Below are 25,849 nucleotides of genomic sequence, written 5' to 3' on the forward strand. Positions count from 1 at the left end.
TCATTTCCTTACTGTTGTGACAAATCAAAGGTTTCACAAGCCTTAGGTTCAACTCAACACACAATATCTTGAAATCGGGCGGAAATCGAGTAACAGCTCACTCTGCTACCCCGATGTACCCATGTATCTGCTACCCTATGTGATGCACTCCCAACATAGCGAGAAGCTGAATTCAATGTAGGAGGTTTTTTTTTAACTGGGAATCAATCTTAAGACATTCCGTTCCCATCAGGACACATTCGTTCCCCACATTCCGCCGAATTCACGAGGCATTTCGTACTGAATGGCGGAATTGAACGCCACGCTTTGCCCCGTTACCAGAACGAGGAAATGAAAATATTAAATATTTCATTTCCTCGAGTGGGTATCGAACCCAAGTATTTGAAAGTGGAGAAGAGAATTATTAATTAAAATATGTGTTATCTGTATTTAATATTATAAAGTTATCACATATGATCTTCGAACCTACAAACATCAGAAATATTTAGAACCATTTCAACTGGTTAAAATTATTAAATAATAAAGAATAAAATGTGCCATTTCGCATTCTAAAACGGGTATATAGCACGATATTCTTGTATTGGGGGAATTGTAAAATCAATAAAAGTTTTCGTCTCACCACGTGCCTACCTGTGCATTTTAATTTACCTGTTATATATTGTTGGTATAATTGTAATATGGCTTATTTATTACTCACGTGGCGATTTAGATTATGTTTTCTGAGTTGGTGTGCCTGTAAACACGATTGTTTGTGGGTTCAACCCCCACTCGAGGAAATAAAATATTTAAATTTATATTTCCTATTTTCTTCGCTCTGGTGTCGGCGTTGAATTTCGCCACTCAACACGCAATGCTTCCAGAATTCGACGGAAAGTGGGAAATGGAGTGTCTTAGCAATGGGTTCCCTCTGCCTACCCTGCTGTGTGCGGAACACAGTCTGCCTGTCTGTTTGTACCTCAAAAGGAAAAAAAACGGAACCCTTATAGGTCAACACCAATAAATCTGAAGTTAATTAGAGATATTCAGATTTACAGTTCTATGGAGCACAAAATTAAGCTTCTAATACAGTTAACGCAGTTAAAAGATATGAGCACTAATGTAACGTTTTTTCTTCATTTTGTATGGAATTCGCTGCATCATCAAAACCTAAAAAGGTATTTACCAATCCCAATCCTGAAATTGGTATAGAACTCTGTGGTGAGCGAGTCCGAATCGCCCGGTTGGTTTTTCCTTAAATTTACATTCGTATATTTTGAGCGGGGTTAGCCGCACGCCCCCCACTAGTAATAAATATAATAAGATATATAAAAAAAAATTAGTGAAACTAAAAATAGTACTAATAGAATATAATTAAGTTAAGTCAGTTTCATTATAGACAGTAAATTGACGCATTATTGGGTCAAGTGCGAATGTACAATGACTTTGTTGGTTCCGAACGACCTCACGCTTGATGGCTTTATGACCTTTGGACGATTCAATTAATTGGGAAATGTATGATGTTTAGGTATACTTAGCATCACACGCTATCACGCACGTGGCAGGGAAGGTAGAGGGAACCTTTTGTTAAGACATGGTGATAATTAGTCGTTGCCCCACAAATTGTAGCATGGACTTTCAAAAATTTGTAAAATTACCGTTTTTTTCCTGTTCCCGTGGAAATTTCGAAAACTCAACTCAACACGCATTGCCTCATAAAATTAGCACGACACATGCGTTTTTGTTTTCGATGTTTATAGAATTTATATATTTTTAATGATTAACATTTAGAGTAATTTTCATTTTCAACATTCTCATATTTGATTTATTCCTCTTCTTAAATTAAAAATTGTATGTTTTTATTTCAATAGTATGTAATTTAATAATACAATTATAAATATAAAAAATATACATATAGGTATATGTAAGTATCGTAACTCCATAATACGTAAAGCAGGTCAGGTTTTGATTTAATTTCGCTCACTTGCCATTCGACCCCTGTATCTCATCCTCAACGAGCCTCGCCGTCGTAATCCGAAATTACTTTTATATTACCTTCGTCCTAGGTATTTCATATTAACATATTTAATACTAATTTTAAAGAAAATAACGTAAATACAAATTACAAATAATTAAATATGTATTTGTTTAAATTTAAAAAAAAATAAAACCTGAGTTTCTTGCGCCGGTTCTTCTCAGGTCTGAGGCACTAACTTTTGTGAACTGATGGTAAATTATTTGACGTTCAAAAAATAAAGCTTGTAACTTTTTATTTTGAATAAAAATATTTAAATTTGAAATTAGTGCAGCCATTTACAGATAACTTCAGGGCGTACCTTCTGTACAATGAGGTACATCGAAATGTGATATAGTATAGCCATTCTTGGTAAATCGAATCAGTATCCTACAAAAATATTTTTTTAATTCGAACTGGTAGCAAAATTAGCGCATGCACTATGCAAACCTATATTCAATTATGACATAGTATGACCTAAATTACTAATGTAGAAACTTACACTATCGGGGAGTCCCCGATGTAATCCGATATCGAATACGATTTCTTTAAACTAAACTTTTTATTATTGTGTTCTAAAAAATCTTAAATGTAAATTATTTATTCGCTGCGTTGAGCTGTCTGTTGAAATATTTTTTATAGCACGATAGGCACGGGAACATAGCGTTATGAGTTAGGATTCCCCACTTTCTGGAAAAAGAGGGAAATTAAAATAATTAATTCCCCCGAGTAGGAATCGAACCCGTAAACGTCGCGTTTACAGACAGATGTTGGGCCGCTGTGCTAAAACGACCTCAACATAATTTATTTTTATTTTTTACTTTTACCTTTTATGTAATGGGGGCAATTATAGAATTTAAGATTGATAATAAATACATTATATTGAAATTATACATGTATAAATACCACACGTAACATACTAATAACATTAATTAACCACAATAGCAGCTAAATGACGCACGTTGTTTGACGACAGTTGCGAGTTCAAATTCCATCTTGGGACCTATGAATTATATTGTTACTTTGGTTATAATATTATGCAGGACGCATCGGATTTCGAGAAAAAATTCTTTAAAGTCTTACGTCACAACTATAGATGATTTTTTTTCTAACAGTTATATTTAGTGTTATGTTAACTTACAACTTAGATTTTTTTTTTTGATTGAGATTGATTATTTTCCATGAAAATTAAATGGGAGAAATTGTAGGTATCTATCGTAAAAAGTTGTTCGCATCGACACCAATAATAGGTTTTCTATTAAAATATTTAATACCATTGAAATACGATTCTTAACAACACATAAAAATATTTAAAAAATCACAATTTTTTTTTAGCTTTAAGACACTTCAGTTCCCCATTTTCCGCTGAAATCTAAAGATACGGTGTGATTCCAGAATTCGACATTTTACTTTGAGTGACGGAACTTAACGCAGCGCTACCGTTACTAGAGCTTGCTTCATATCCAGAGCGAGAAAATTAAAATATTTAATGCTTCATTTCCTCGCATGGGAATCGAACCCATAACACTTTCACTTATAGCACAAAAACAGTCACATATTCGTATTCTGATATTTAAGTGTCATTAGTACCTAAAAAAACGCCGTTCGACCAGTGATGCATCACAATGAACTCTACACGTGGTTACGTTAGACCGAACCCATTAGACTGAAACGCTTTCGGCGACAAGTTTTGTTTAATTTAAAAAAAAATGTGAAAACGTTTTAATTTAAACATACACTTGTATTTGGTTGTGAGAGATTGTGTGTTCTGTGTTCTAGTATGTGTAATGGTGTAATTTTTTTTAAAATGTACAATCTGATTTAAAAATTGTAAAATTGAAGTTGTATATTATTATTTTTTTAGCTTTTACGCTCTTTCACGTATATAGTGCAACACATGTCAAAGTAATACTGTATCCGCATTTAACAGGATATGCAGAAAGAATCTGACGCAAATACACTCTGTTTTCCTCATTCGCCTGAATTGACTGAAAAGCCGAGTGGGTAACGAACTCATAACCTACGTCTACCTTTTACGTTATGACCTTACATATTTATGTAAATTGACAGAAAGTGAACACTGAAGTGACGTATCACTACTTTTTGTCCATTTGCACCATAAAAGATTAAAAAAAAAACATTTCAGTTATCTAATACCTACTCAGGTGGATATGATGGCACTTAATAATTCTGTACGTTGATGCATTTCGCAATACATTAAACATACAAGAGGAGGACTAATGCAATATTATATATATAAAAAGTTGGCTCTGTATCAAATTTGATTGTGTCCATAAATTTATTTGTTTTCATCATCTCATTTATGGAGAGAATTGAAAATACTCGGTTCCCTCTGCCTACCCTGCTTTGTGCGAGCAACAGCGTGATGCTAAATCAATTGATAGATAAGTTAGGAACGATAATATGTACTCTTACAAATTGCTAGAAAATACCTATAGGTATATTTTCATCTGAATAGGTTGTATTTGAGGCACAGTGGTACAGCTTCTGACTGTAAACGTTAGGATATGACGACGATTTCGGATTCGAATTCCATTTGGGGGACTTATTTTCATTTTCTTGGTTTTCTGGCAAGTCTGTAAAAACCTGACGGTTGAGTTATTGCTTAATTTAGTTTTGGACGTGATCATTTAGTCAGACATGGTCCAACGGCCTTAATTGGATGAATAATATGACGGCAAAATTTTCTATTTTAAAAGGAATGACCTCAAAAAGTATATATTTATAGTAGCAATATAGTATTATATCAGACCAGCATTCAGATATCTCTTAATTTTTAATATCGCTAATTGAAAGGATCGAAATGCAGTGGATGGACTTACTTATTTTGATAATGAATATAAATATCAAAGGTTTTGTTTAATTATTTTGTTTTGGTGTTGATATAAAAACCGGCCAAGTGCGAGTCTGAGTCGCGCCCGTAAGATTCCGTACCAATTATCTGTAAAAACGCCACAAAAATTGTCTCTTATATGGAGATTCTCTTAAGTATTTATTTCGTTTAGTTTTATAGTATTTCTTGTTATAAAGGTAACACAAATAAAACATCTGTGAAAATATTAACTTTCAAATATCGCGGTTCATAAGATAGAGCCTGATAACAGACGTACAGGCAGCGGAGCTTTAGTAATAATTTAAAATAGTCGATATTTTCATTAATTTTTGTACAGGTTATATAGGTAGGTATAGAAAATATTTAAATAGCCTCGTGAAGGTTAACAAAAAAATTGTATTATTAATTTTGTTTTAAATTAATATTAAGAATTTAATTTGAATTATCACAAAACGATTTAAATTAAATTACTTATAAACCGAGTAAATTACCCCACATACCTAATGGATGAAATATGAATAGCCTAAGTATTTCAAGGAAAGTCTTTGTTCGCAACAACAACGTTGAAATTTAACTTTTGTCAACAAATCTTCGCTAAACTTTGAAACTATTAAATATAAAGTTAAGTTAGTTGTGTTTTTATGAAGATATATTTAAACCAATATAGAGTATCTAATATTAAATATTTTTTAAAGTCCAACAGTGAAGTAGTTCGTAATCGCAACTTGGAAAAGGTTTTAGGGTCATTTAAATTTATTATAAAAATTTTCTAGAGAAGTTTCAAACAACTAATATTGTAACAGTTGTGTCAGCAATTTTGTTTAGGAAAATGTAAACGTACCTATAGCTCAGTGAGAACACTTATTTGCGTTACCTAAGAGTAGGTACTCGTGTTCAGATCCTGATCTACTTGTTGTAGTAATATAAATATTATATAATACATTTATTTCAAACATTCCACGCGTGAGAATCAATTTGAAAGATACTAAGAAGAAATATATTACATATTCATATACTTTAACAAAAACAGCCTCTTCGTTTGACCCTAATTTTGTCGGCGTGCGTTTCTGGTTCGACTCACAAAAACACCGACAAATATAATTATGATATAATTTACATCATCAAGCAATGTTATATATAACTGTATAAGAAGTATTATAGTATACCTGTCTGTACAGACATCTTTTTTAATCGGTTCAGCCAGATTTGCGTGTCCAAGTTTATTTTATAACTTCTATTTATACAAATTCATCTCGCATGTGCTGGAAATTGAATCCATGATCATAAGTACAGAAAAATCGGAGGGATAAACTACTGCTACCACTTTTACTACGGGCTTCATGCCTTTTTACTTGATCTTCGTCAGTATCATCCATACTGTGTTATTAGAGTTCTCTCCCTGGTTTTCTTACTACTCTACTAAAAATTTCTTAGCTCATTTATATTTTACTATATTATTATTGTGGCCAGTGGTGTTGAGTCGCGCCACTCAACACACAATGCTTCCAGAATTTGGCGGAAAGTGGGGAACAGAGTGTCTTAACACTAGGGTCCCTCTACCCTACCCTGTTGTGTGTGGGATACAACAGAAGGTGATTTGATTAGATTTTTATATTATTATATTGTTGTTCACAGATCTAGTCCACTGCACAAACGAGCCGAACGTGTCAATACCGCAGCTGGCGAACCTGCTGGTGGAGCGCACACAGAACACCAATTGGGTGGTGGTGTATAAAGCTCTGATAACAGTGCATCATCTGCTGGCGTATGGAAATGAGGTAAGAAAGTGCTTAAGTTTGTTTTGTTTTAAGTTTCGCTACTTAAAACTCCATGTCTCAGAATGTGAACGATGCGTGGGGAACAGAGTGTACTAGGGTTCCTTCATATATTTCCTCCTTATCATAACACTAGGTTCCCAAGTTTCTTATCCTGCTATGTGCGGGATACAGCGTGAAGCTTAAAAACAAATAAATAGGTGAAAAGTGTACAAAATATACTCAATGTATAAAGACCACACTGTATCACCGCCAAGTCTGAATAAATGGCTTGACTCTAAGTGTGAGAGTCAAGCCATTTATTCAGACTGAGAGGGATGGGATAAAAGATTTACTACTATATTTTATATGGGGGGATTCAAAGAGATAAATATTGTATTTTGTAATACAAAGAAGATTGTATATTTTCTATTAATCGCTTATATTGGTTTCACTAAATAACTAAATGATTTATGAGAAATCAACTTTGTCATATTTTTATGTATATATTTTTTGGTTTTCCCTGTGCATCATCTTCTAGCAGATATATAGAAAATATAAATATAGTAGGTAATATAACTAATATATTAGACCATTATTTATTTATTTCATTTAAAAAAAAATTACTGTATGTGCTTGGTTGAACTTATTTTTTCAACATGTGTTAATTAATGCATTGACGTCAAAATATAGGAGATTCTATGTAGCATTTACGAAACTATGTTTACTTAACTTATATACTTTTTTTATGTTCTATTTATTAAAAATTATTCTATATTAGACCCTTATATAAGTTACGTACCCGTAAAATTTATTATACCCACTATTAATACCGCAATGGTGATTTTAATTTTTTTGTCACAACGCAATCTAACTTGAATACCCACTCAATAATTTTAGTACTAGCTTTGACACTACCTAATTGTTCTAATTGACGGATGTGATACATTTTTCGTTGCCAGTAACAGAGGTACTGCTTAAATAATCCCAACTAAAATATAAATGTGAAATTAGAGCCAAGTTCAATATTGTATAATGCGTTGTTCTCAATTTCATCAGCGAAATTTTCAAAATCTACATGAGTGTCAAGTTTTGTATTGATTCGTTATATATATCGATCCAAACCTTGGACCCGTTGAATTCCGACGGGTCACGGATTGTCCCAAAAAAATTTTATTAAAAGAAAGAAATTAAATGTGAAATAAAATTTGATCCTAGTCGCGCTCGCGAGTGAACGATGCGTTAAGATTTTTTCTTTACATTTATTGCCAATATAGAATTGTATTTTATTGACCTCTACTAGTCTGTTATAACCTTGTGATATTATTTTTTTCGATAGATACACAAATATGGCTAGTTATTTTAAAATTAATATTTTTTTCCATATAACCTCATGTACGTTATACGAGCCTCGTATACTTGAAAAAGTTTCAACATTACCCTCACTCGAGAGACACTTTATTCTCACTTGAGAGAAGTTTATATTTATAAAACATATTTATGAGATAGGTGTTCCCCTGATAGGTATGTGTAGTTATATAAAACGTGACTATTTTTTTTTCAAGCATGAAGCTTTATCTCCTATTGAGATTATCAGTGCGGGAAAATTAAGTAATTTTCCATTATTTTTTAATAAGCATTCTGCCAAGCCAATTCCGAAAATTTACAGATTTTTCAGTAACCCAGGCAATGGGCTTCCACTTCCCACTTTCCACCGAATTCCTGAGGCATTGCGTGTTGAGTGACTGAACTCAATGCCGCGCTTTTGCCTCGACACCAGAGCGAAGAAATAAAAATATTAAATATTTCATTTCCTCGAGTGGTAATCGAACCCGCAACCTGTCCTGTTTACAGTCACAAACTTGTGACACTGCGCGCCACAGCTGGCCTCAAAAAAAATATCTGGCTGAAGAAAATATTTAGGTATCTTAAAGAATAGCGCTTAACAACAGCCTCTAAATGATTGATAGTCATACTTAAAGTGACCACTATTTATTCGGCTCAAAACGGGACATCGGTTTTATAATTTTCAATTTTAATTATTGTATTAAGAAAGTTACATTTGTCTTGTTCATGATTTTTAGAGGAATGGTTTTTTTTTCAGTCTTACTTACAACTTATTATAATTGTTGACTACAATTTTGAGTACTTTCTACTAAAATTTATTAAAATTTATAAAATACGCCACTTTGAAAAAAAAAAGACATTTGTACGTCCCGAGTGCCATGTTTCGGGACAACGGACATATGGACAGTCCCGTCCAATACGTTACGTCTGGTTGCATTAGTCATACTATACATGAAGATATTGGCCGTAGTAATACAATACTTGCCCGAACAACGCTAAACAGCGAAACGTTTATTGATTCAAGTGGTTGCATTGACGACATTTATATACATATATCTATATTATATATTATGTACATAGCACGACTTATATGAAGAAATAAAATATTATTAGAGTTTATTTCGATTAAAAATATTATATTTTATTAATCGAAATAAACTTTTGAGACTGTTGCGTCAACGCAACGCACAAACGAGGGAATGAATTATTATTTATAAACATTTTCATTTCTTCGCTCCAGCACCAAGGCAAGAAGCACGGCGTTGAGCTACGCTCTTAACTACTCTAAAATAAGTGCTCTCTGCCTACCCTGCTGTACGCGGGATACTGCGTGAAGACGATTAAACTTTTTTATTTTATTTTTTAATATAATGTTTATATATGTTTAAATTGCTTGTTTTTTTTTTAAAGGGAAAGATTGTAGCGACATCGATACGTAGGTATATCACGTTCCATCCATTAAGAGATTACTAGTATGAGTGGTGGAACCCAACACAGGAATTTGCTTAATAGATTGGTGGATAAAACTATTTTTTGTGTTTTAATTGGGTAATTTAGAAATTGTAGAATTGTTTGTAAGCTTCACGCTATATTTTGTATGTACATAGCAGGGTAGGCAGATGAGAGCTTAGTGTTAAGATACACTACTTTCCGCCGAATGCTTGAGGCTTCGGCGGAAAGGCTTCTTGCCCGTTGAGTGGCGAAACTCAACGCCCAAGAGCGAAGAAATAAAAATATTGAATATTTCATTTCCTCCACGGTAAATCAAATCCACAACCTCGCCCTTACAGTTGTATATGTATTGCAATAAAAATGATATCTATGAGTGCGGCTGTAGACCCCATACTAAGAAACTCGAGAATTCAAGTCATCTAAATCTTAAATACGTATTTACTAATTTTGTATGGTAGATATATAAATCCTGTTTCCAGCCGATTACTCATACTTTACTTACGCTGGTATAATCAAGACCAATTAAATCACTGGCTGTGTAACCTAATTCACTATATTTTAGTCAGATACGGTTTACATATATTATTGCCTATATTTTTTAATTTGAAAAGATTTATTTAAGATTTTTTTTGAGGTGAGCGCTGTCGTGACGCAGAGGCACAAGAGTGCTATTGTAATGCGACAGGTTGTAGGTTTGATACCCAGTAGAGGAGATGAAATACTAAATATTTTCATTTCTTTAATCTGGTAACGAGGCAAAGCTGAGTTAAGTTCCACTAATCAACACGCATTGCGTCTAACTTAACATTAGCGAAAAGCTGAAAAAAAATATTAATTTTAAGCATTGAATAAACGAAAAATTCTGGTTGCGATACTAGCGATTACATTGTGAGCAGTATTACTTCTAAGTACATTTGTAAATAGCGCGGAGACCGGTTTTATAATGAAATAAACAGGCGACGCCGAAATAGCTTAAAATTAAAAGGTTATAAGGTTACCTAGATTTAATAAGGTTTAATGATATGCTAATATATAGGTGAAATAGGCCCGTGTACTTAGTGGTTAACGGTAAGATCGTGAGTTCGATCCTTGGCTCGATAAATGTGAAAAGTCTTCTAATCACCGTAGTAGAGATTTCAGGTGTTTTTTTTTATATTACTCTATATTATCTACTCATATCTTCAATTTTAATTTAAAATTTTCAATTTCTTATTCTAGTCGGGTTTTAGTGTTTTTATGTATTGCCTATTGATACTATTGAATTTTAAAGTTTTTTTTTGTGGAGAATAGAGTACTTACATTAGGTTCTCTCTGCCTACTCTGAAATAAAAAAAGGAGCAATGCGTGAAAGAAAAATATGACAATAGACGAGAATTTAACAGGTGAAGCGGCTAGATGAAGATGAAATGAAAGTAAATTGAGGTTTTGGAGGTCACTAAATTATATTTAAAAATAATATTTGTTATCATCTAGATAAGTACAGTTATCAGTCAGTAACTCTTGTATTATACAAGCAAGTACGTAGAGGCATACGCGAAATTCCATTAAAATACTGGAATTAATTGCCTTTTGCATTACGTGTGGTTTCACTTCATTTGCCGTTTGATAAGAATATGCTTTGAAATTATATATTAGAGCGTCGTGACGTTGTGGAACTGGCGTCCAATTGTAAACATGGTGGTTGTGGATTCGATCCTCACCCGAGGGATGGATTATTGTTTATTTCTCAGTTCTTTCTTTTTATTTACACACGGTGGATTCAATTCATATGAAAATCAGAGAACAGAGTGTCTTGTCACTATATTCCCTGTGCCTGCCTTTTTTCGGGACATAGCGTGAAGCTGAAAATATTTTCTTCTAAGAGACACGCATGTCTCTTAAAAATCGCAATATAATTGTAAAATCTTAATGTTGTACATAATTTCACGATTGCACGGTGTTTTTTAGGGTTCTGTAGTTCAAAGGAAAAAAAAGACTATCTAGAGATCGCGTGGCTGAAATGAATAACTATCATTTCATGTCTACGGTTCCTAGGAGCACAAAAAAAAATCAAAAGGTTTTTAAGTCAACGCAATCAAAATATATGAGCATCTCTGCATCGTAAGAACTTGCAGTATAATTAAAGAAAAAAAATCCAAAATATAGAAATTTATATTATAGATAAAAATCTCTTTTTGTACGAAATTAATTACAATTATATAACTATATTACTATATCAAACTTTTAATTGTAGTTTATTTCATACAAAACGAGTGCCATCGACCTACAATCCTGAAACTGTTACGGAACCCACGGTGGGCGAGTCCGACTAGCACTTGATCGATATTTTAACATAAAGATTCGACTTCCGTGTGATTTATACGTTCATATTACGTATAGGTACACAGTAAATATGATTGATGTTTTCCTGTTTGTCTGTCACTCGCGATACTTTAAATTGTGGCAACTATACCTATCATTATATTATATATAAACAAAGAAAGTAATGTATACAATGCTATGGTTTTTCGTTCTCTGAAATTTCGGACCTCTTTTTTAAAAGCATCAATTTAAGTACACGTTTTTACACGTTTTTGACATACGCTGACTGAAAGTGACTGTCGCGACTGACTGCGATTAATCTGTAAACAAGAACAAAGGTTGCGGGTTCGATTCCCACTCGAGGAAATAAAATAGTTAATATTTTCATTTTACATAAAGTAAACTTCCACAAGTGGAAATCTAAACCAAATCTCTCGTGCTTACAGTAGCACGCTTGTGTCTGCACCACGACCAGCCTCAAAAATGTTTTAGAAACTATATTTTATGAGGATTTTTGAACATCTCTTTAAGGAAAAAAATAACATAATATACAAAATAAGCGTGTAAAGTCAGACACTTCTCTCTATTCTCATGGGTGACCCAGTGTAGAAATAGCATTTCAGAATTAATACGCTAATTGGATTGTCGGCAATGCAACACATATGCATATTATAGGTACCGATATGGTACTTCAAAGTAGTCTTTAACTGGTCAATCAGCGTATATTCATATCTTCCAGTTTTTGCTAATTTCGCATAGTAAGTATTAGGAGGGATCACTCTTTTGTCTCTCTCCGTCGAAATAGATATCAGATTGTCGCCTTATAAGAATAAAAATAAAACATAAATATTAAGATATGTATTCATATATTTCATTTCATCGTGGTAACAAAGCAATACGCGGCGTTTAGTTCCCTCGCACATTCTAATGAGAGACGCAAATGCCTCACGAAGTGGGCAGTGGGAAAATGGAAGAATATTAATGGGGAACGGAATGCATTAACACTAATTTCCCTCTGTCTACCCCGTTATGTGCGGGATACAGCGTGAAGTTAATAATATAGATAATTGACCAAGTAACATCAATACGTGTTTGATAAGAAATCATTAAAATTATTTCTTTAATGACTCTTTAATGGCAGTGTATATTAAATAGTTGGTTTTTTTAATGTACTAAAATATTAAACAAGCCATTACTTGAATTTTGTATTTCATTAAATGTTTATATTTGATAGTGATTGCGGTTTGATAATAACTGAAGTTATCAGGACCGTCTCAGCATCTTTAAACGCGATGGTTGGGGGTTCGATGCTATCTCAGAGGAATGTTTTTCTTTTCACTCCACTTTTTTGAAACGAGAAACTGCCTCAAGAATTCGGTGGGCAGTGGGGAACAAAAGTATCCCAGAGAGTGTGAACAGAGGTTCTTTCTGCCCTATAGTTATTTTCCCAAGTAACACCATTAGGTATTCGATACCAAGTTCATAAAACGATTTCTTTATATATTCTTTAATGGCAAAGTGTGTTAGTTGGTTAATTAAAAAATAATGTAGGTACCATAATATTGAAGAAGGTATTACTATAATATTAAATATTTTCGCTTGATAGCGACTGGCTTGATATTACCTGAAGCTATCGTGGCATAGCGGCTCAGCGTCTGTAAAAGCGATGGTTGTGAGTTCGATGCTAACTTCATTCCTCTTTTTGACGAGAAACTGTGGCATTCGGTTCCGCTGCTCAACACACCATATTTTGATTCTTTACACTAGGCTATCCCAGACTTCTCAGTTTTGCTATGTGTAACGTGAAGCTAAAAAATACTAGTTTTTACTGTTCCGTATTTCGTTGTCTGCTTTAAAGCCCTTAAGGGGGTTTTTAACAAGATTTTTGCCATTTTTATAGATTATGGCACGGGAAATTGTTTTGTAGCTTTTAGTGCTATCGTGGCGCATTTGGGATCTGGCTGACTGTTCGCGATTGTTCTGGATTTAAATCGTTCACTAGGGAAATTTATCTCGGCGTGGTTGAATAAAATACGAAATTATTTTCGGTTACTAATAATAATCAGTTTCATCAAAATAAAATTCTGATGAAACTGATTTTTTTTAGTTAAAAATATATATTTTATTATTACGAAGATTACATAATGGTTTTTATTTTGTTTCCAGAGGTTCACACAATACTTGGCGTCGAGTAATTCCACATTTCAACTAAGTAATTTTCTAGATAAGAGCGGAGTGCAAGGTACGTACTATTTATTATCATTTTATTTAAAACTATATTGATTAAAATGCTGCAAATAAAATGTATTGTAATTATTATAAGTTTATTGAACTATATTATTAATGATAATAATAGGAAAAATAACTAAGTAATTTTACAATCTATAGAATATATTATTTATAATTAATTAAACCGCCAACAACTCCGTTTATGTGGATTTTATGAAATAAATTGTTAAATTTTACTTTTTACCATTTCCATTGTAATTTTCGGAAGACCTCATTTAGGCTCGTATTTATATTACACATCACTCTTAATTCTGAGATCGATCTCGAGATGCCATTTTCATTCATACATTATAAACTATGAATGGAAACGGCAAGTTGACATTGATTATAAACTCTTGAGATCGATCGATATAAAATACGGATCTTATTGCTCCCATGTACTCTCCGAGTTGTTTAAGTGCCTTGTAGCGTCAATATACAAAGGGCCGTCGAAAACTATGAACTTTAGAGCTATTGTAGCTTAGTGGACATGAGTTTTTGAAATTTAAATGATTTGTATTAATTAGATAATGGCTTCAAAGTCATTCCTGGGAATGTATGTAAAAAATTTATAAAATTACCTATAATATTATAGGCTATGTCGTAGGTATACCACGATGTTTATAATTTTAATATTTTTAAAAACAAAACGAATGATAAATTTAAGTTATTGTTATAATAATGTTTTAAATCAACATATTATTAACATAGTATTTGCATAGCATTGTCTATTCGAGGTCATACAGTGAGACAGCTTCTGACTGTAAACGTTATGGTTCTCACTCGGTGGATGATTATATTTTTTTATTCTCCATTCCGATAAAACAAATCGCGGCGTTGAACTCCGCCATTCAAAACGGAGTGTGTAAAATTAATGGGGAGAGTGGAAGTAGAATATAGTTCCTTAACACTAGTGTCTTTTACGTGTAAACTTGTCTCGTTATGAAACTGTTTGTTTGCATTGCTTGACTTGTAAAGGCAATGGCGTAAAACTCTTATAAGGTTATATTGAAATCGATCACTTAATTTCCTGTCATAGATACTTAAGGACCCTGATTTTTGTATATGTAACAATTAAGTTTGTTTAAAATAAACAAAGTAATTTTAAAAGACGACTGTATTAGAAATATTCATTAATTAATAAAAAAATTAAATCAAATCAGTTTTACAGCGTTTGCGTCCCGCAAATAGCGAGGTAGGTAAAGGGAACCTCGTGTTACCACACTTTCCCCCGAATTTTTCGAGGCATAGCGTGTTGTGTGACGGATTTGAACGCTTGGAAATTTCGGCGCAAAGTAGAGAATGGAATGTCTTAACACTAAGTTCCCTCTGCGGGTAGGCATAATATCAGCGTGAAGCTATTTTTTTTAATAAATAAAGAGAAAAATAGTGAGTTAGCTTTCTTTAGTTTTACATATTTCTTTCAACGTAAGTAAAGTAAATAATATATAGCACACTATAAATTTTCTCTAACGGAGCACGCAATTAGGGAGGAAGGACGATGGTAATCATTTCTAACAACGTTTTCGTGGTTTATAATTATTATACGTTGTAAATTTAATTTGTTTAGACCACCAGTTTTGTAAGCGGGTCATAATATAGGTAGTTTAGTAGTATTAATTATTAAGTACTAGAGTTTCTTCATTTTTGCTTTAGTCATATCTTTCGACCACACGTGGCGCAGCGGCACAGGCGTGCGACTGTGAACGTGAGATGTCGTAGATTTGATTTCCTCTCGAGGAAACGAAATACATATTCATTATTTTCTTTTCGTCGCTCAGATAATGAGACAAAGCGCGGCGTTGAGTACCATGAATCAACACGTAATGTTTTCAGAATTTGGTGAGAAGTGGAAAAGTTTCTTAATGAATAGAGTGTGCACACGGACGTAAGGGTAAGAGGGAGAGCTAGTGGGCCGTCCCCACCGCAGAATAGTCTGTGGTAGCACACCAGTAATTGTTCTGATAAAAAATTCGCCCCGAACTAAAAAAAATAACATTTACACAAACATTTTTGTTCTACGGTAAAGTTCAGGATCCAGGTCCAAAAAGGTTCATTTTAAGGAAATGCAAAAATTTCCGTTAGTTATTACGTGTTTACGTTATACATAAAGTACCTTAAGTAAAGTACTTTCGATCAGATCAGATTAAAATGTTATTTTACTTGCCAAGTTCAAAATTATATTCTATGTTCGACCTCATTCGAATTAGGTTAAGGGGTCGAATGCAAAAGTGGCCATCGCACCGAGATATATTCGACATATTCGTTTATCTTCTTGAAAGTGTTCTTCTTTGAGGCCGTCGTAGTGTCTGGTCATCTAAGTGTAAACGCGACCGTTATGGGTTCGATTTCCATTTAGCCCAACATCCCAGAGCCGCCAGACCTACGTTTTGTTCGCTTGTGTCGTTGTGCTGAATTTCTATAATTATAAGTTACTTGTACACTTACGAAATAACAGCGAAACTCGTTTTGTCTATTTTTTTTGTTATGTAAGCCTGAGTAGACTCGTGAGATTCACTTTTATCTTTCAAAGTGGTCGATCTCCGCTATGAAGGTTGTTCAAATGGTAGAAATGTTTTGTAATGTATTTTATTTATTTTTGTTTTCTTTTGTCTGGGAAACTGGGAAGTGGGTAAAGGATGTGTCCTTACAGTAGGTTTCCTGGTTCTCTCTTCCTACCATACTACGTGCGGGATACAGCTCTGACTGTAAATGCATGATCGTGGGTTTGATTCCCCGGACGTATGAATTTTAACATTTCCTTGCACTGGTAAGAAGACGGAGTGCGGCGTTGAGTTCCAACACAGTACCTAATGTCTCGAAAATGTAACTTTTATTGCTTAGAACGCGTTATGTGTGTTTGGGCACAAGAGTGCAGCCCCAATTAAAATCTTGTATCATATAAAACCCAATTTCATGATACCCAGAGTCCTAGATATGAACCCTCAACTATCGTCACTTACGTCTGTACTGGTAGCACAAAGTAGCCATACAAATTACATACACAAATACAATTTCCCATAGTGATTACGAACGAACAATAGCAACTGCACTAAAAGGAGGAAGGACATGGCGGGGTCGTGTCGAGTCAACGAACTCAAAGGTCGACTCCAATATGTAATCATAGAATACATAAAACTATGGCGGCCGCCGCTTGGCAGAAAGCTTGGCCAAATTACGTGTAAAGTTACTTTTTTTTAGTAAATTATAAAAATTTTAACCTAGCGGGATTGGAACCTGCGCCCCTTGGGAATCGTCCAAGAGGCTCGTTTTGGATGGTTTCCAAGTGGCGCGCGTTCAAATCCCTCTACGTTCAAATTTTTATACGTTTCTAAGAAAGTATTTTTCTTTCCTAAGTGTAGAATAACACTTTAAAAATGTTAGACGTATAAAGTTGTTATGTGTAAACGTTGCATTAATATATAGTAAACTAGTGCACCCGAAAGCGGCTACGCCCGCTTGAACTATAGGAATATTTATTAAATAATTTTCAGTTTTCAATAGAGAGATGCGTTAAGCAAGCTCATTTTAGGTGACGTTTTCTAACAACAAACTTTGCAAATCGTTGCTTAGCAACGGCGGTTGTTGGCGGTGATATGGCGGTATAAATTGCATGTCAAATTAATAAGTATTTTAATATATTGATATAAATCGAAAATATTACAAATATGAGAAAAAAAAAGTGTCCAATGTTCATCCCGAGACCCTCAAGTATCTCTATATAAGTATTTTATCACAATTAAATTAGCGGTTTGGCCCTGATTGCGTAAAAGACAGACAGACAGAGTTACTTTCGAATTTATAATATAGGTATGGATAGTGAATTATCTTATGAAATTTATCTCAAAAACAAGAATGAAAATAGGGAACGATAGTCTTGGCACTAGGTTCCCTCTGCGTACCCTACTAATGCGGGATAAAACAGCGTGAAACATAAAAAAAACACTGTCTCAGTACTCCTATTAGATAGGTACCTACTCTCGACCCAGTTACTAGTGTTTTGTAACACCTTTGAAGTGTCGATGCTATAATGAAGGGCTTAGCGGGCTCTTCAGCTTTGCCTCAACGAAATTGTTTGAATATAAATCCTTCGAACTCATCTTACGTATTTCAGAAGATGTAAGCTTAGGGTATTATTGTAAATGCTTTTATATGAATAGGTAATATATAAAATGTTGTATTTTGTACGTAACGTAACGTGATGGTTGTGAGTTCGATCCCCACTTAAGGTGATGTGTTATTGTCGTTTTTCCGTTTTGGGGTAAAAAAAATCGACGTTGACTTCCTTCGCTTTATACACAATATCTCGAAATCAGACACTGCGTGTAAAAAGGAGTGTCTTGCCAATAAATTTATATTTACTTAATTCTTGTATAGTAAAATATTTAGGCAGCTAAGTTGGAAAACTTTACAAATAAGAAAAACATAACCTTTACGTTACGGGATAGCCACGACTATTCGAATGTACTATATATTATAATAAATTATTATTATGAACTATTTTTTTTCATCAAATACAATCCATTAAAGATATAATACAGTGTTATCATATATCTTTTATATATCTTATAATCGATATGTTAGTATAATTGTAAAATTATGATAATTTTATTTGCAGCATTCAATAAATAAATAACTTGTTGTTATAATGATTCATTGATCTTTTAATATATTTCTTTTATCTCGTCCGTTTTTTTACATTGTATTTATCGTGTTATTCCTTATACAGGGTGTCCCAGGAGTCAACGATAAAACGAAACCAGGTGATAGACCAAGTCATGACAGTTATGAGAAAAATATAAAAAAAAATCTTTGTCATGTATTTTTCATATTATATTGATTTTAAAAAATATCGGAAAAACCGACACCCTGTGATGGTTTTTCAAGTCCCAGGACTACAAATATTACTCTTTCTTCATTTTTTTTTCTGTAATATAATCATGAGTAACCCTTCTGTAAATTACAGTTTAAGATTGAAAGATACCTGCATCAGTTTTGAATAAAATATCGTGTTTTTGCCAAACGTTAAATTCAAAATATTTACTACACTCAACTTTAACCGACTGTACTATAAAAAAAATGTACTACACTGTTTTTGCAAGTAACTTTAAAAGTTGGCGCATTTAATCTGGATTCCGAAATGATACGACACTTGCTGGATTATTTCTTTGTTGAAGAGAGAAAAATCTAAATACACTATAATCGGGATGACGTTCAACGTTTTGGTATCTTTTCCGATACATTCTAGCTGCAGCATTAGCGTTACATAACCATTCTCCATGAATGAAATGCATATTGGCAATGTGTCAAAGACCGAGTATGTGGCCTGCGAGAGCCCAGACTCGAGCACTATCCTTATAAGTCCTGGGCCAGCCCCTAAGTCGGAAAACGTTTGGATGGTATCCTGCGATCACAGACCACACCAGTGAGCTCCCGCCACTTAGGCCAGGCAACGCTTATCCGACCATGGAGATCGTGATCGATGCTTCCAGACTCGTGGCTGACGGATCTAAGATACCTGAACTTTTTCGACTTAGGGGCTGACCCAGGACCTATAAGGATAGTGCTCGAGTCCGCGATCTCGCAGGCCATATAATCGGTCTTTGACACATTGCCAATATACATTTTATTCATGGAGAGTGGTTATGTAATGCTAATGCTGCAGCTAGAATGTATCGGAAAAGATACCAAAACGCTGAACGTCATCCCGATTATCGTGTATTTCGATTTTTCTCTCTTCAACAAAGAAGTAATCCAGCAAGTATTGTACCATTTCGGAATCCAGATTAAATGCGCCAACTTTTAAAGCTACTTGCAAAAACAATGTAGTACATTTTTTTTACAGTATAGCCGGTTAAAGTTAGGTGTAGTAAATATTTTGAATTTAATGTTTGGCAAAAACACCACATTTTATTGAAAACTGATGCAGGTATATTTCAATCTTAAATTGTAATTCACAGAAGGGTTACTCATGATTACATTACAGAAAAAAAATGAAGAAAGAGTAATATTTGTAGTCCTGGAACTTCAAAAACCATCACAGGGTGTCGGTTTTTCCGATATTTTTTAAAATCAATATAATATGAAAAATACATGACAAAGATTTTTTTTTATATTTTTCTCATAACTGTCATGACTTGGTCTATCACCTGGTTTCGTTTTATCGTTGACTCCTGGGACACTCTGTATATTAGTATTATTATTTTTGTATACTATAGTAATATAGGATAGAACTTAAGCGTCTGGTAGAAGTTGATGTGGAAAAATGGTGTATGGTCCTGTTTAAAATGTCCACTTTTAATATGATTATTAAGTTGATTGCCTTAGACCTTTCTAACTTTAAAGGGTTATTCTAAACCTTGACGTTTTATATGTAATGAATATATACAAATACTATGTATTTGTATTTACATAAGTGTAAAAGTGATTTTTATGACTTTTTTAGGGAAATTATGTTCTTATTCATACGTTATAACAACAGAAGAGGCCTCTTATGGCGGAGGGGCACAAGCGTGCGACTGTAACACGACTGTTTGTGGGTTCGATTCCCACTCGAGGATTAGATATAATATTTTCATTTGCTTGCTCTGGTACCGAGGCAGAGCGCGGCGTTGAGTTCCACCACTTAACACGCAATATCTCTAGAATTTGGCAGAAAGTGGGGAACGGAAGTGTCTTAATGGGAACGGAGGTTTTTAACATTAGGTTTCCAGGTTCTCTCTGTCTACCCTTAAATATCCCAATAACAAATGTTTATAATATGTAATTTTCATTTATGTTTATAATAAATTCACATTTATAAAAAATATGAAGTAATGGTAAAATGCATGTCCTTGAACTGTTCATTTCCGCTAAATATCACATGGATTTGTTCATCTCTTGCAAACTTTATGCACCTACCTGACCTCTATTTTTACTTTTACTGCCGTGTAGGCCTTACTTCACTGGTTTACAAGTGTGAGATAAATTGCAAATTGCCCGTAGCAGGATGCGAACCCGCACCGAATTAATTTCCGTCAAACTTTAGCCAATAAGCCACTTATAAGAACTATTTTATATTATTTTATAAAACATTCTGTTAATAAGTAACTATATTATATAAAAATATTTAAGAAATATTCTGTGGTAACTTACATATTTTCTTATGCAAAGGTTGTTTTTAATTAGCCTTACTTTCGTAGTTATATTTTAATAGATATAATTCGTCAGATAAAAAAAATATAGTGATTTATCACTATATATAACACGAGTGTATATAATAGAAAATTGTTATTTAAATTAGTATCTAGGACCTACTTACTTAAGTTAGACGTTTCGTTTTCTTATTATTTAAAAAAAAATCTATATATAAATTTCTTTTTCATCGCACAAGGCGCGGCTGGGGCCCGAATCGGTGAGTTTATAAGTGTAATGCTTTGGATGTGGGTGCAAATGTATTGTTTTTGCACAGTTATGTTAGTTTTGTGTTTTTTTTTGTATAGAAATGTTGGCTTAAGTCTAGCTTTTTTTATTCCGGTTTTTTTAAAAGCTTTTTTTTTTTTACATTTTTAGGCATATGCCAGCTTGCCGTTGTACTAGGATACACGATGGCTAGAAAGTCAAATAGCGAAGAGTGTGGTTAGAAAACGTTGTATATTTAATTACTAGCGATCAAAACGCGGCTTCGCCCTCTTAAGTTTATTGTTATATTATAGCAAAATTATACAAAATCTTTATATTAATTGTAGTTTCGTGTTATTTTGATGTTTAATCTATATTAGGCCAATAGTGGCGTAGGGGCACAAGAGGGAGACCGTAAACGCGACAGATTGTGGGTTCGATCCCCGCTCGGGGAAATGAAATTTTTAATTTTCTTTTTCTCGCTCTGGTACCAAAGGAAAGCGCTATGTTGATTTCCACTATTCACCAACAAGTGTTTTAACACGTCTACTTACTCTGCTAGGTGCGTGCTATGAGTGAAGCGATAAAAAAGTCTATATTACTGAAAAGTTTCATCTAAATCCGTTCAATATTTCCGAGAAAGTGAAACAAATCCTTACAAACTTTCACACTATTTTTATTAGTAGGATGGTACAATCACCCCTAGCATTATTAATTCCTAAGGTTAATTATTAATAGTAATAAAATTATTATGTATACAGATAGCTGAGTGTTGACTCATAACCTTGCATTTGTAGGTCGTAGCGGCACCTAGGCTATGCACTTTTATGTACATATATCTGTAGTGTATATTTATATGCACAAACACAATGCACGTATTTTTTTTGTTTGTATGAAATGTTGTCTTTCACGCTTCTGTTACGTTTTTTGAGTGCACTTTTTTATGTATTAGAAATTAAGTGAAAATTGTAGATATATCTATTTTTGTAGATAAATTCCATTTATTATTGTTTAATAAGTATCCAATCTCAAAATAAGCCCAATTTGTACTATGGTCACAGACAATTGATAAACATAAACGTATATTCTTCTAAAATAGATAAATAGAAAAATTTACACTTCGTCGAACAACCGATGCGTCGCTTAATGCCGTATAATATATTTATGTTCTTGATAGCCATTGAATCAGCCTTTAGCCTTTAGAAACTAAATGAACAGTTATATTTGAAGAAAAAATACTTATTTTGCTAGAATAGTCCATTACTTATTAAATCTTTTAACTAAAAACAACACTAATTTTATTATGAATATAGGTTATGACATGTCACCATTCATCCGGCGGTACGCCAAGTACCTGAATGAGAAGGCGCTCTCCTACAGAACTGTTGCCTTCGATTTCTGCAAAGTGAAGAGGGGGTAAGTCCAATAATAATCATTTTTTTAATTTACTTTTTTTTTATATTGCTCCTATACGAATTGTATTTTTGTAAGGAAACAAAATTATGTAATATCAAATTCAAAAATTCATTTCTACATTCTGGTAACAAGACAAAGCGTAGTGTTTCTTCTACTTCCGCCCCTCAACTCTCAATGTTTTGAAAATTAGGAATAGGAAACGGATATTAGGTTCCCTATGTCTACTCAAGTCTATGCGGGATAAGTCACGTCCAAACTTCGACAGCACAGACATTTTACGTAAAAATGTTGTAATTATGCTTATATTATTGCTTCACTTTCATTTAAATTTGTTAAAATGAAATAATGGCACGTTCAGACACTATTGTCGTACAGTAGGACAGCGTGTGACTGTAAACTTGAATGGGGGGGGGGGGGGGGTATTGTTTATATTTCTATTTATTTTCTTGAAAAATTGGACGGAAAGTGGGAAACGGAGTGTCTAAACTCTAGGTTCCCCCTGAGTCTGCATGCTAAAAAGAAATTATTTTAAATGAAATAAACATATTTCTATATCGACAGTCTATGCTATTAAAGTTTATCCACCTCGGTTGAGTAATTTTAACTATCTCACGCGTTACTTTGTTAATGTAATGTGCTAAATATAAAATTGACTTTATTATGTGCTTAAATTATTTAACCTTGTCACCTTTTTTTAAGAATGTTCTGTATTGAATTAAAATTTTAATAAGATTTGTGAGTAAAAATATGAATTTAGCACTTGTTAAATGGTCAATTTGTCAATTAACTAACAAGATAATTTCTCTTTTTTTAATGTTAATAATGATCTTGCTGGGCCGGTTTTGATAAGTCTCTTAAAATTTCTTATATTTTTAACCTTAGCAGTTAGAAACTATTACTCCATACTCCTACGCCGTGCTTTGTCTATCAGAGCGGAAAATTAAGAATAATATAAATGTTTATTAAAAATTTTCCTTTTTTTTAATTTCAGCAAAGAAGAAGGTTCACTTCGTATGATGAATGCGGAGAAACTGCTCAAAACCCTGCCGGTACTACAGGCTCAGCTCGACGGGCTCCTTGAGTTCGACTGCACCGCCAACGATTTGACCAACGGAGTTATTAATATGTGCTTTATGCTTTTGTTCAGGGATCTTATAAGGTAATTTATTTATACTATCTCAATAATACTTTTTCATGCAGTATTTTGGGTAGACAGATATGATAATATTTTATATAGAATCGTTGGACATCAGTCGTCAGACAGACCCGAGGCCACAAATGATCTTTATATTAGGTCCACAGGTTCATTCATGCAGATATCAAATTATCTGCCAAATTTGACCACTAATTTTAGAAGATCAAAAACTACAGGATTTGTCTTAGTTAGAATATAATTATTATGTGCCTATAAGAAATATTTTTTAAATATATGGTGAATAGATATATTTTTTTTCATTTATACTTTCAGGCTGTTCGCGTGCTACAACGACGGTATAATCAATCTCCTTGAGAAATACTTCGATATGAACAAAAAGAACTGCCGCGAAGCTCTCGACCTCTATAAGAAGTTCCTCATTAGGATGGATAGAGTTGGAGAGTTTTTGAAGGTATGTTTTTAATTTTTAAAGTTGTATGTGTACTCTTGTATTAGTACAATAAAAATCTTATAAAATCTGGACCCTAGTAGAGTTGGTTTTATCTTGAGAAAGATTACATTTCCAAAGTTTTGCTACCTATATTGAAAACAGCTTCACACTGTATATATGTTTTTCTATATAATTTTTTTCATATATAAAATTTTTAAGTGTCATTTGCACAATATAAAATAACATATATTTAAAATACTAAAAAAAAAATCATTTAAAATACAATATTCTAAATTTATTTAGATTAGTCCTTCAAAATTTCCAATTTCTAACTCATAGAAAATAAACAAACAACTAACATAAGAGTTAATTTCATTGGTATAATTTATCGACACCTTTCTGGTTGCAATCCTTTCTAAACATTTACTTTCCGCCGAATTCTAGGGTCATAATGGGTTGAGTTACACGTTTGTGCCTTTATATAAAAAAATACATCGAATATAAAACCAAATACCACTCGCAGGTAGCAGAAAATGTGGGCATAGATAAAGGTGATATCCCAGATCTAACTAAAGCACCGAGCAGCCTCCTTGACGCTCTCGAAGGACACCTGGCTTCTTTGGAAGGCAAGAAGGGATCAGCAGCTAATACACCTACGCAGACTGCCAGGTGAATTATTTATTTATTGTAGTTTAAGCAGTACCTCCATCATATAGGCCAGCAACGCACCTGTAGCTCCTCTGTTGTTAACGGGGCTGTGGGTGGCGGTGATCACTTACCATTAGTCCTATAGGACTCACTCTACTAACTGCTTGAATGGCAGTTCTGGTGAGGAGATGATGGAGAAGTTTACAGTCAAACACTGCCTCATTCCGTCACTGTGGGTTAATGTGGCACAAGACTATTCTGGGGTGGGCACCGAACCACCCATCCAGCCCCCGTATTCCTACGCCCATGATCATTTGTCCTACCTATACATTAAATATATTTCCAGTGCCCAAAAAAACGTCGCCAGCGTTATGGGAGCGCTATCCTCGACCTCCTCGTCCTTCGGCAACGCGGCCGCCTCAACACGTCTCGACAACCATGACCAGGCAAATGGAATATTCATTGATGATTCGTTAAAGCAACAGGTGCTGGCCGAGGAGGAGGCGGCCATGAACCAGTACAAGGTGATATACAGACGTTTTGTGTTGACATTTGACGGGTGACAGCTGACAGTTGACAGATGATAGGTGGTGTTTGACATAAGAAAGAGTGTATTCGGAACGCTTTTGAGAGTGAACTGATGTTTTGACTTTGAAGTTTTGTTTATTTGTATTTTATTTTTTTTATTATTTATATTTGTTAATGGTTTTTTATAGGTAAGAGGGTTTTAAGTGGGGTTTGTATAGGTTGTTTTATAGAGTGGGCTGTTTTAAGTTTTAGTAGGATTTTTACAGCAATGTTTTAAGTGATTCATAATTGAGTTTTATGGCAATCAAGTTGTTTTAGTAATAAA

The 25,849-nt window shown here is 33.7% G+C and overlaps 1 protein-coding gene across 18 annotated transcripts in view; it reads left to right on the plus strand.

Annotated features, from left to right (window-relative positions):
• lap (phosphatidylinositol-binding clathrin assembly protein lap) overlaps positions 1-25,849 on the plus strand; it is a 41,385-nt gene that overhangs the window by 3,149 nt on the left and 12,387 nt on the right. For 10 of the 18 annotated variants that reach the window (XM_085190472.1, XM_085190476.1, XM_085190481.1 and 7 more), the window contains exons 2-9: positions 6,480-6,622; positions 13,865-13,940; positions 21,339-21,359; positions 22,660-22,762; positions 23,754-23,921; positions 24,231-24,369; positions 24,872-25,017; positions 25,343-25,520. In XM_085190472.1, coding sequence (XP_085046598.1) covers positions 6,480-6,622; positions 13,865-13,940; positions 21,339-21,359; positions 22,660-22,762; positions 23,754-23,921; positions 24,231-24,369; positions 24,872-25,017; positions 25,343-25,520 — 974 coding nt within the window. The remainder of the gene's footprint in view (positions 1-6,479; positions 6,623-13,864; positions 13,941-21,338; positions 21,360-22,659; positions 22,763-23,753; positions 23,922-24,230; positions 24,370-24,871; positions 25,018-25,342; positions 25,521-25,849) is intronic. The other 8 variants (XM_085190474.1, XM_085190477.1, XM_085190489.1 and 5 more) reach the window with 3 other exon arrangements.

This window comes from Heliconius melpomene, chromosome 9, assembly GCF_056956725.1.
Source record: "Heliconius melpomene rosina isolate 202511_hmr_F chromosome 9, ASM5695672v1, whole genome shotgun sequence".
Classification (NCBI taxonomy): domain Eukaryota; kingdom Metazoa; phylum Arthropoda; class Insecta; order Lepidoptera; family Nymphalidae; genus Heliconius; species Heliconius melpomene.